General features: G+C 34.6%; 1 protein-coding gene across 1 annotated transcript; it reads left to right on the top strand.

The window, feature by feature from the left end:
* The first annotated feature begins 248 nt into the window (after positions 1-248).
* Positions 249-11,435, top strand: LOC125646780 (DNA damage-regulated autophagy modulator protein 1-like). Its single transcript, XM_048873308.2, has 6 exons — positions 249-618; positions 2,033-2,100; positions 4,006-4,148; positions 4,420-4,597; positions 7,699-7,772; positions 9,443-11,435. The coding sequence occupies exons 1-6, from the start codon at positions 494-496 to the stop codon at positions 9,635-9,637; spliced, it is 783 nt and encodes a 260-aa protein (XP_048729265.2). The 5' UTR covers positions 249-493; the 3' UTR covers positions 9,638-11,435.
* Positions 11,436-12,870: the final 1,435 nt, after the last annotated feature.

Here is a 12,870-nt window from a genome sequence, read left to right as displayed (position 1 = left end):
TTTAATGACGTGTTCATCCCAATACTTTTCTGCAGACAGGATTTTTACCAATTTTAGTAATACTTTTCATACTTAGAAGAAGAAAAATTTAATCTGCAAGTACAATGTGTTGCTTTTTACAACTTTTAAAAGTAATCCATTATAACGTATTCAAGTTCTTCAAAATTTAGATGTCCACATCGGTGACTGAGAGAGAGAGAGAGAGAGAGAGAGAGAGAGAGAGAGAGAGAGAGATTTAACATCGGGTTCAAAATACAAAGCAGAGACTACGTGCATTCCTTTACTTTCACTTTGCTGTTTATAAATACGCAGTGTCAGTCACGAGAACTGAGAAGGTATCCAGCTGTTGGACGTATGAGAAGACGATCTTGTTATTTTTAGTCAGATATTTGAGAACAAGTCGTAGCCGATTTTATTCCGCTTTGTACAATTCTCGGACTGTATAACCAATTAAATAGATCTAGTAAGCACAAAATCTAACTTCAGACCAACCATGTGCTGCCAGGGTTTATCATACCTGCCCTTGGTGACAGTTGTCCTGGCTTTCTCTACTTTCATTTTAACCTATGTCTTGGCTGTTCTTGAAGGAGATGTCAATCCGTACTTTCCATACATAAGGTACAGTAAATCCCTAATCTCAACAGAATATAGAATAATTAGAGAAGTTTATACTATCCTCTTGTCATGTGATCGTCGGTTACATGCACTGCAGTAACATATATAGTTTGGGGATTCAGTGTCACCCTGTCTGTTGGTTTATCTATTTGTTGTTGCAATCAGATTCGGTGTACATTTAATACATGCATACATATCGTACAAACTGTACACTCTGTGTCAGATTGATTCAATATATCATTGGCTAATGTGTCTTCATAGATAAATCAATTCTTTAAAACATTTGCTGAATTCATCTAATCGGTGTGCTATGATTTATTCACTGCCTTAACTCCTGTGGATATGGAATACAATAAGGTTATTGAACTAATTGGTGAGTTTTGACACAGGTTGGTGTATAAATGTGCAAGCTTGTGAGCACAATTTCATACCTAACAAATGCTAACATCCATCAATATATGTTCACAACTGTAACTCCCATAACATGTAGCTTAAGCACATTTCTCAACACTCGCCCAATGCATTACTGTTATCGCATAATATTGTGAGGGACATCACTCGCAAAATAAAAGTATTTGCTTTTAATTTTCTGTTGGTAAAATACATGCAAGAAATCTTGATTAACAGATCACATGCGAATTCATGTTAACGCGATTTGAAATATATGAGTCATTTCGCCATATTAAATACTTGCGTAAAATAAGGAATCTTCAGTAGTCGTTGCTAACATTTTGAAATATTTCAGAGTAATACGAATGATTATAATTTCTGGTCTTGAGTAGTACACACAATATCTGGTCTACCATCTTTGTTTACAGATAGCGTGCTATAATTAAATATTAGCTTAATTGTATTCAGAACATTTTATTTCATGAAAAGTTTATGTTGAATTATGACCCAGATATTCAGATATTGCACAGCATTTTGTCTGCTTATAGAACTGGTATAGATAAACATTACCATTCCCAATGACACATAATATTGATTTTTCCAAATTTTTAGGTTAAAAAATGCTCAGTAACAAACAACTATGTCAATGTAATATTGGGCTCTTATTCTCTTCATAATAAATGTCGTACAAGTTCACTAATTTCTTCACTTCCTCTTGAATATGGCTTACATTTTCTAGCAGAGGCCCTTCTTTTGTTGTGTATTCAAAGTTAATTTGAAATAAATGCCATTTGTAGGTATGCTAGAAAATTTCCAATTTCTTCTATCTTGATGGTATATTTCCCCAGTTGACAGGATATGGGTACCATTTCCATATATAGTAGAAAACAAACACTGTTGCACGTAATAAATTATCTAGAATTTAGGAACAGTTTATTTAAAAGTACTATTAAATTATTAGCTGTTTTATGTATTCCATCTGGTATTCACAACAATTTACTAATGGTATTTCTTCTCATGATTTTAGTGATACTGGAACAAAACAGCCCGAGAGTTGTGTATTTGGACAACTTATAAATATAGCATCAGCAATTGGTAAGGAAATGTATACACCAGACAATCTACTTTATTAACATATTAAGTACATGTGTGCATATCAAATTACTGATAAATACATGTGTGCATATCACATTACTGATAAATACATGGGTGCATATCACATTATTGATAAATACATGTGTGCATATCACATTACTGATAAATACATGTGTGCATATCACATTACTGATAAATACATATGTGCATATCACATTACTGATAAATGCATGTGTGCATATCACATTACTGATAAATACATGTGTGCTTATCACATTACTGATAAATACATGTGTGCATATCACATTACTGATAAATACATGTGTGCATATCACATTATTGATAAATACATGTGTGCATATCACATTTCTGATAAATACATGTGTGCATATCACATTACTGATAAATATGTATCTGATGCAATAAACTTTCCCCCAAGAACTCCTAACAAATTCTTACCAAAGTTATACATGTATGGGATTTTCTTACCAAACTCTGTCATTTACTTTTCACACTTTTTCCTTCTATGATAATATGGAGCTAATTTCTACCACCCTTGGAACAGGGACAGGGGTTTTGTTCTTAGGGTGGGCTTTTTGTGTAGTTCATGGAGTGAGAATGCATTAATACCATCTTATCTCCTGGACATCAAACAACTAATCTGTGTACCTTTAAGAAGAGAAGCCCTTACCAAAATGTCCATGGTTCCTAAATGTCAGCTTCATAAAAAAAAAACTATATCCATGATATGAAGCCATCCAATAAAACTGTAAACATTTGACTCCTGGTCCAGGGTGTCAGGATCTAGGGTGGGGCTACATAGATGTTACCATGCCTACAGCGAACAATACAATGTACAATAAATGATTAAAAGTCTTCACTATGCCTACACATCTAGAAAACACACTATGTTGCATATATATATCAAGCATGGAGGCATCTACTGAAATCATGAAGTTTACCATGGTCCCTGGGTTCTGACTGCAAGCTCAGTCATATAAAAATCTAAATTCCTGAATACCGAGCACAAGAACTGGTTGTGTAGTGATAATAAGCATGGAAGCCTCTACCAATGTTGTGAATGAAAGGTGAAGATAACGAACAGTGATCAATCTCATAACTCCTATAAGCAATACAAAACAGATAGTTGGGCAAACACGGACCCCTGGACACACCAGAGGTGGGATCAGGTGCCTAGGAGGAGTAAGCATCCCCTGTCGACCGGTCACACCCGCCATGAGCCCTATAATTCTTGGTTAGTGGTTCTGGCCTCGGGGTGTGACTCTGTGACTTATATGAACTGACAATGCATTGGATTTATTCTCGTATAAATATGCTATTCACTCCTGAACATCTTACTTATAATTTGAACAAAATTTACTCATGGCTGGATAGTAATATAATCTAGAATCAAGGTCACCACATTAATAAAAAAAAAAAAAAGCCGTACTAAATTGTGTCTAGTTATTTTTCTGAATACTATTTTATGTTTTACTGTCTTTTGATACTTACTTATATAATAATTTTAGTTTACACCAAAAAAGGAGAAATATTGTTCTGCTTTGTAAATGGGAGATATTAGCGGCTCATATTTGACACAAAGATTGATTATTACTAGAATGAGAAGTGAACATCCTTTATGCCAGTGAGAATGCCCAGTTCTTGGAGTTTTAAAGTAACACAATCATATCCTCAAACGAGGCTTGTCATTTATGTTTTCTTTTGTGTGATACCCAGGTGAACTTTAAGGCCCATGAGCCTCTTGCCTAGATATGCTTGTAGGTGTGATACCCAGGTGAACTTTAAGGCCCATGAGCCTCTTGCCTAGATATGCTTGTAGGTGTGTTTTAAAGTGATTTAAAACAAAATAATAGATAATCTAACATTCTTTTTTTACTATTGCAGCGTTTGGCACAATCTTTGTGCGGTACAAACTGGTTCAGAGTATGATCCAGCCTGGTGAACTGTCGATTTCACGCCGCAATAAGTGCGCTTTAGTTGTGGGAGCACTTTCCTCCTTTGGTCTTAGTCTAGTTGCAAATTTCCAGGTATGCTTTCAAATTTCTTCAGAATTCTTGGGGTCTTTCGAAGTTTTATCCTTTGTATTGAGTTAAAAAACATAGTATTATCATTATCAATTATCTTTGATAAACATAAAAAGCTTATACTACATCTTGAAACATTTTTGGACTCTTATGTATGTGTGTCTTCGATGATTTCATGAAAACAATAATTTACTGTCAATGTGAAAACAATAATTTACTGTCAATGTGAAAACAATAATTTACTGACAATGAAAATTTAAATATGTAATTTTAGGAAACATCAGTGGAGATAGTCCATCTTATTGGGGCTGGTTCGGTGCTCTGCTTTGGGGTGATTTACTCGTTTCTCCAAACATCCATATCATATAAAATGTACCCTGACTACAACGGCCGGAGGATCTGTGCCATTCGCCTAGTCATCAGTGTCATCTCACTCATAGGTTTCATAACAAGTAAGTTACGAAGACAGGAAATCCAAACTCAACAGTGTCCGTCAGGTCTATTAAATTGACTAGTGACCGGATGATAGTTATACATGTATATATAATTATATGTGTGTGGATTTTCCGGTATTCATCCGGGTTAGAATAGGTCCTCAGGACCCCTTGCTTGTCGAAAGAGTCGAGTAATTGGGGTGGTTCTTCAGATGAGACCGCAAAAACCGAGACCCCGTGTCACAGCAGGTGTGTCACGATAAAGATTACTCCCTGCTCAAAGGCCATAAGCGCCGGGCGTAGGCCTAAATTTTTTGCAGTCCTTCACTGGCAATGGTGACGTCTCCATATAAGAGAAAAATTCTCAAGAGGGACGTTAAACTATAAAATCAATCAATCATTTTCAACTTTAAAAAAACAAAGATTTTCCCCCTTAAAGCTATATCAAATCGAAATTTGAAGTGATCCATACAATTTGTTTTCACCATATACTGCAAATCCTAGAAATGTAACGTAAATCATAGAAAATATGACATAATTTTGAATGAAATTGTAGCAGACGACAGAAAAATCTCACATTACTGTCTCACATGGATAATGTCTGTCCGGCACTGGTAAAAATGTGAGTAAAATAGGTCTGTCCACTAAGATTTATATGTGCAGGACGTTTCTATATTTGAGAAATCGGCTTCACTCGCTATTTGAGACAGGGTTATACGCATATCATTTACTTAGGGCAGGTTAAAATTCAGCAGGTGTTGTTGTTTTTGGTGGGGGGTTTTTAAAAAAAAAAAACAACTAGATTTTAAAGATATTGAGTGAACCAATATGTTTTTCCTGTAATGAGTTTTTTAATTTTCAATTTCTTGGAAAACAATGCGTAGTGGATTGGCTTGTAAAGTAGCTATTTTGGAAAATCGCTTTTATCTAAACAAGTGCTTTTTGTGTTTCAACTGATAAACACGTGTCATCTTGTCATATTTTATTATACCTCAGCAGATTTTTACCACGCGACCTTTACTAATAATCATCATCAAATGTCACCATTCAATGTGTCACACTAACTTGTTGTTAATGGATGGGCACGTTTTCAGAAAACTAGTAATATTTTCTCCATGCATTCTTACATGGAAATAGAGAAAATAGTAATGTCAAAATATCATTATCAGAACACACTCTTCGTTTTGAATTCATAGATAAGAAAACAAAGGTTCTGTTTGCACTTTTTAAAATGCATTTGTGATTCTCAATTAAATAAAAATTCCTACAATAGATAGATATCCTATTTCGGTTTCCACAATAGATAAGCTAACAAATTATTAATCTGCACATGAATATTGAAATGTATGTTAATGTTGTGTGTGTATATATATATATATATATATAAAAGCACAAAAACTATATATATATATATATATATTGTATACTGAAAACGTGCTATATATATATATATATATATATATATATATATATACGTGTTACCCTACACGTCAAGAATGTTGGATCCGCTTCGCTCCCTTGCTATAATTCTCACGGCCATGATCACAACATAAATGTATGTACAATGTAGTATTTCTGTCACTGTCAAGTTAGTTCTTGGTAGTACATGTATATACTGGTCTCATAAAATAATTAATGAGTGTCTTAATCATTCAGGCTGTTAATGCTGTAATTAGACTACACTACAAAATCAGTCTGGAGATAAGATTGTAAATGTTTAACTAATTACGGAAATCATCGCTACATTACTATAGATCTAGGAAGGGATACGGAACCGAAAAATATTTGCTGTAGACAGAAAAAAATGAAAATATTGTTAAGACATAAATTTATACAGAACTGCGGAATGAATAGTTCCTCCATCGGATTTATATACTGAGTGATTTGGTCTTTGTTATGATTGTCAAACATCGACGTTGATACACGAACATCGACAATGACACATCGATACACGGGAATCAATTGCTCATTATCTCGTAAGGCAAACTTAGTTTGCTATTGCACGGTGACACATTGACAAAATTACCACTTACATAAGAGGTATATAGGGTCTGTTGATGCGGTGTTAGTCCAAAACCCTATGCCTTTAACATTCAACAAGTATTGCCGGTATTAAACGATAACAAGAACGACTGATTTCATAATATTTAAACAAAACAATAAATTGTACCGTCCTGTAGAAGGTGTAATGTTATACATTGTCAAATAAAAAACAAAGCTTAATTGAAGATCATGTCGATGATAAGCAATTTGTAAATTCTTTAATGACAGTGTTGAGAACGAAAGTTATTTCGGTTTTGTTTTAATGTTTGAAATATGACATATATACAGACTATTAAAATCATGCAAACTGCAATCGTATATCTTTCACTTTAAATATCGCAGTACTGAACCGGGATTCTAGTGTAAGCATGTTATTCTATATGATTCGCCGTATAATTATCATACATATATGTACGTAGCAATCTTCATCGTGTTTAGTTTTTCATTTACAAGTATTCATGTAGGGATCACGGCGGGTGTTACCGGTCAACAGGGGATGTTTACTCCTCCCAGGCACCTGTTCCAATCTCTGGTGTTTCCAGAGGTCCGTGTGTAGCCAGCTCTCAGTTTCGTGTTCTTTAAGGGATTTATAAGATCACTCCGTTATCTTCAAATGTTTTTATTGTTTGATGTAAAAAGTTTACATTTATAATTATTTCCAATAGCAATGAAAGGTTTTAACTTTGACATCACCATTAAATCCATTCGTTTATACAAGTTTTTAAAGGAGAAAATTACGAAAACACATGAAGTAAATTTCAAATGTTCTTTTCAAAACAATTCGATTTAATTATGTTTTACCTCTTCATGCATATGAAATTCTCAACAATTCAATTTTTTAACAACCTTGCTTCCATCACATTTTGCATGGTTTTCTCGTAGACAATCTCTTAAGTGTGATTTACCATTATTGTGTACACCATCTTATAAAGTTTGTTGACATTAAGCGTTTTGCTACTAAAACTTTCAGATAGGTGTTAACAAAGCGAAGTATTAGGCATTTCTTATATTTTATTCCGCCGTATTCTTATAATATATGTACTGATATAAAAAGCATTTTTGTTTGTTTTCTGTAGGTTTCACAAGTGCTGCAATTTCTAGAAAACAAGGTCATCCTGAAAACAGGATGAAGTGGAAACCAACAGATGGTGTAAGTTTCATGCCAACCTAATTAAAATCAGCTCCTCATCCCTCTTCTCTTTTTTTATATTGTTACCTTGTGTAGCGACAAATAAAAAAAAAAGAGGAGCGGATCAACTAGCTGATTTTAATCACATTGGCCTCATGCACAAATGTAAATCGGTAATTTTTTGTTTGTTTTGTTTCGATCTCTTTCTCATTAGACTTCGTTCACCCTTGTTATAAACACCTTGTAAGATCGGTGATGTGTTATTCTGTAATATACGAAACTTTTGTAACTTGACAATGAAAATTGGCGCCAATGTTATTTCACTAGTGATTCTCGTTGATGGTAATTTTCGTTGCCGATCGCAGTCACGGCAGAGTTACCAAAGCAGAATACCCGTTTTAGCACCCTCTTTTCGAAATGGCGACTTGTTGATGAAGATCATGTTAAAGTTAAACCATACAGTTTGTGGTATGCATCAGTGGAATGCGTATAATTATCAAAATACCTTCATATGGAAAGTGAAGTCTGGCATGTCATCCATTAATGTTTAAAGAAAACATCTCATTTATTATTTGTGTCTTGAACTAAATGAAGTATCTAGAAAATTGTTCTATTTCTTTGAAAATTTGGTATAGTTAGGATATAGTTTTAAGTTTCAGTCTTTGGGTTCGAGCCAGATGACTTTTGTTTTGACATCAACACAACTATTCAAAATACAAACATTTTTTTTGTGTAACAAATGGTACTAATATGTTGCGGAGGGTTGGAAAGTCGATTAGAATACGGAGAGGACACCTAGCCATTTTTACAGATACTTATTGGCTTTTTTTTTTTAAAAGTTTAATCTAATTTTTGATAATTGCATAACGGATGTATAATTTACCGCAACTGTATGAGAATTAATGTAATGAAATACTTATTTTATATCTTCTTATAAGGAGTATCTACTCCCATTCATGATTCGTAATTTTATCATAAAAAAATCCCATTGGACTAATAAATGATAATAGTATATTTCATTGTTCGGGCAGATAAAATTCATTACATGACAAGTAGGTCAGAAATATATTTCGAAGAATTTGTTATCAGAGTTAATAGATTGTAAGTGTTCTTTAAGACGAAAATTGTCAACCACTCAGCAAATTATGACATTAAGAGGTAGGTGCTTAATTTCTGTGTCAAGCACTTTTCAAATTTTTGGGTATTGGATAGATCTATTCTGCGGCAAGTGCCTTATTCAGCATATTTGTAAATACTTACATTTTCAATGTTTTGCCTTTATTATCTTTACCAATATTGAAATGATAACCATTTCCTCACGAATGAGAACAACGCTTCATGAAGTTTGCCGGCGGAAGCGTCACAGTTCATACCCCCATGTATTTTCAAAAATGAAATTTATTTCTTAGATATTTACATTCCCAATGTGTTTGCCTTTTACATCTCTACAAATTGTAATAATAGCCATTTTATCATGAATACGTTGCACTAGTGAACAGTGCGCAGTTAATGAATATTGATAGATATAGTACATCTATTTTAACGGTTAGGAATCGCGACAGAACGAGAGTAGAATGTAAATAAATTAATTTTCATAAAACAAAGTATGCTGGCATGAGCAGCATACCCTCATGTATTTTCAGAAATGAAAGTTTTCTTAAGTAGATACATTGTAAACATCCATTTCCCAGGGCTTTGCTGCTCATATAACCAGCACGATATCGGAGTGGGTTACAGCGTCTACCTTCCTGTGCTTCTTCTTCACTTACGTCAAGGACTTCCGCAAAATTAAGATGGGAATCGTGGCGCGGGTACAGGTCAGTCACCTGGACGAATCGTACGTGACGTATGATGACCTGGACGAGAATTCACAACTCATTGCCTGATCCTGACTAGATTGGAACACGGCTGGTTGAAATTTTCAAAACTGCTTGCCATAGATTTTGCTATACGGACGAATTGTACACACAAGTGTACATAGCCGGTAGTATGTATGAATGAAGTGAATCTGCCATACTACAGTAAAACATGGTTACAGCGAATACGCTTATGATAAATTCACGCTCACAGCGAAGTGATTCTTATTCCCCATAGTTACAAAACCCACATATTATGAAATCATTGGATATAACAAATTACTTTTATAGCGAATCAAAATTGTTTGCCCCCCCCCCCCCCCCCCCCCAGCAGTTCGCTATATATGTGTTTTACTGTATATAGATCTGGAAAGAAACGTCTTTCATGACTTTCATTGTACCGGGTTATATCTAACTTTATTATTTTATTCTTTTGTGTATTTTTTGTATTTTCTTTATAATGTTGTAAACCATGCAGTGTGTTTTATCCACACTTTTGTATTGATATATACGTTATTGTATCTGGCAATACGAAATAACATGTGAATTGTAAATTATATATCGCATTCATTAATGCTTTGCGTCCATATTGCGGTGAATTGTGATAACAAAATGTAATATGAAAATGTTTGCAACTTCTAAATGTGGTTGATTTTTTAATCGACAATTTTCAACAAGTATAAGCGACTCTGTGTTATATTTCTGAAATGATTACATTTCATTTCGCATCACTGGATTCATTTCATATCCACTCGAAAGATAATAATGCAAAATATAAGTTTTTTAGTAGAATATGAAACTATATTTCTTTCTGATTATGGAGGTGTATTTTTATGTACCAGACATCGATCATTAAGCTGAGACAGTATCGCAGGCTATATTAACTTACACACTTAATAGCAATGGGTAAATTTGAAATATTTCAAGAAAATAATGCTTTGGACCACTCTGTACAATACAGTTATCTGTGACAATTTGCACTATTGCATTTCGCATTGTTATTACATAGTTGGTGTTCAGTTATGTGCAACATTTACTGTATCTTTTGGATTCGTGTATAGTTGTTTTTTATCATTGTAAATAAGATCTGTGGTAGTTGCTGCGGAACTGGTCTTTGGGCAGATGTAAATACAGGTATATGTACTGTGTCTACCTTATTCTCACACTGATCTGAAATGTAGCGGTCACAAACAGAAAGTCTTGCATACCTGAATATTGAATGTACAATCTGACTTACTGATGCATAATAAAGGAGGGGCAATAAAACCCACGTTTTAGTGTGCAAGATTTTTCCCAGATTCCACCTCCCTGCACGTGTTTATACAGTGGCGGGTTTAGAGGGGGCCCACTCCCTTTTTTCTCCACAAATATTTAAGGCATTATTGGAATATACATGTATAGATGATTAAGGTTGAAAGCATTCAAACCCTACATATTCACTTATGGTGCCCCCTTAGAAATCCTGGATCCACCACTTTATATGTTTGTTTTTGGTATAGATATGTGTGCATTTTAATTATTTATCCGAAGGTCATGGAAATGTTTAGTTTATATATTGTCGTCAACATTTTGATAAAATTTTCAAGATTTGCTTGTTGATAATTTGAGTGAAAGGGATTCAAGTTGACGAAATGAACGACAATGCCTCCTTTCAAGGGGAGATAATTAAGAAATAGTAGAAATAAAGCGGAATATTTTAAAACGATTTCTCAAGAACCATTGGACCAGATTTTTTATTATTTTTAATGCATAGGCGCTTCATTTTATGTATGTAATGGAGATTATAATTTGAAATTTATTAAAATTATTATCTCTGGAGCCAGGATTGGAACACAATGGTTTGTTATTTCTTAGAAATGTATAGAAAAATTCTTCGAAAATCTTCCCCTGAAGAACCTCACGGGTACAGTTTGACTATTCAGGTTTGTTGACAAGATGGCCATGGACAGGACAGAACCACATTTTAAAGTGATTCAAAGATTTACATAGAAAACTACAGAAAAATCTCTCAAAGAACCACAGAAATACAATATACTGGATCAGTTTAATATATTCAAACATCCTGATGTATACTTTTGCATGCATGGCTACAAAATAGGATTAACATTTTATATCTGAATACAATGTATATAGGTCTTCGAGACAGTTTTTTAAGAACGGTATTAGTACAATTAGTCAAAATGACATGAACGCATCCTCGTGTGTTATAGATTTAGGTTCGTTTGACCCATGGGTTCAGGGTGTGACCGTAGTTGATTGATTGTATCTTGCTTAACGTCTCGAGAATATTTCACTCATATGGAGACGACATCAAGATCGGTGAAGGATTTCAAATTTAGGCCGTAAGGTAATCTCCGAGGACCCGTGACATTCACACCTGATGCCGAGCATTTGGCGATGGAGCTGGCACTACGTGTTTTAACGACTTAGGTCTGTCGCGGCCGGGATTCGAACCCGTCCTTCCGCATGCAGGGCGAACACTCTAACCTCTAGACCACCGCGTCGTGTAAGGATATTCAATGTAGTAAGTATAGATTCAGGTTCACAGCATGGATTCAGGGCGTGACCATAGTAAGGAATCAAGGTTTTGCCCAGAAATCGCATTCTAGAAAATCATTTCAACAACCACAAGGATACAGTATGTTAGTTTAATATACAGGGTCATTATGTTGTGTAGATTTCAAGTTTGTCTACACCATGTTTTGCGTGACCAGGGTGGAGCTAAATTAAATGCAGATGCTCAGGAAAGCGATATGGCACATGGGCCTTCTATATACTAATATGTAATTGCAATTGTTACAAAGATTTCTTCGCTTATATCAAACTATGTTAACCAGTCGTTTAAGGTACGTGTACATGTTGATTGATCCTCGTGTGATGTCATAGGTTTTTGCAAAAATCTCTATTAAACTTTGCGCATGGTAGAAATATATCTTTCAGAGGAATTTTCTTCACTGGATAAAATAAAAAAAATCAGATAAACTATTAATAGTGAAAACGTTTATATTTTCCATAGATGGATTATTTATAATAAGAAAAATGTTGTCAACTCTTATGCTTGTGTAACGTGTAGCTGTCACCCAGCCAAGTGCTGATCACGCTCGCCGTAGTTTAATTTGCGTGATCGAGAGAGAGACTCTACCATATCACCAGAAAAGCTAGCTCTCTAGCGAGGCAGTATAAATTCCCTCTTATGCTGTCTGCTACCCCCTCCCCCTGCTCAGGGACGCTTCGTGCCGAAGCTCAGCGTGAGTTCTTTCTGA

Source organism: Ostrea edulis, chromosome 6 (genome assembly GCF_947568905.1).
Source record: "Ostrea edulis chromosome 6, xbOstEdul1.1, whole genome shotgun sequence".
Taxonomy (NCBI): Eukaryota; Metazoa; Mollusca; class Bivalvia; order Ostreida; family Ostreidae; genus Ostrea; species Ostrea edulis.
Note: the sequence above shows the minus strand (reverse complement) of the source record. Positions and strands in the feature narration are given on the sequence as shown.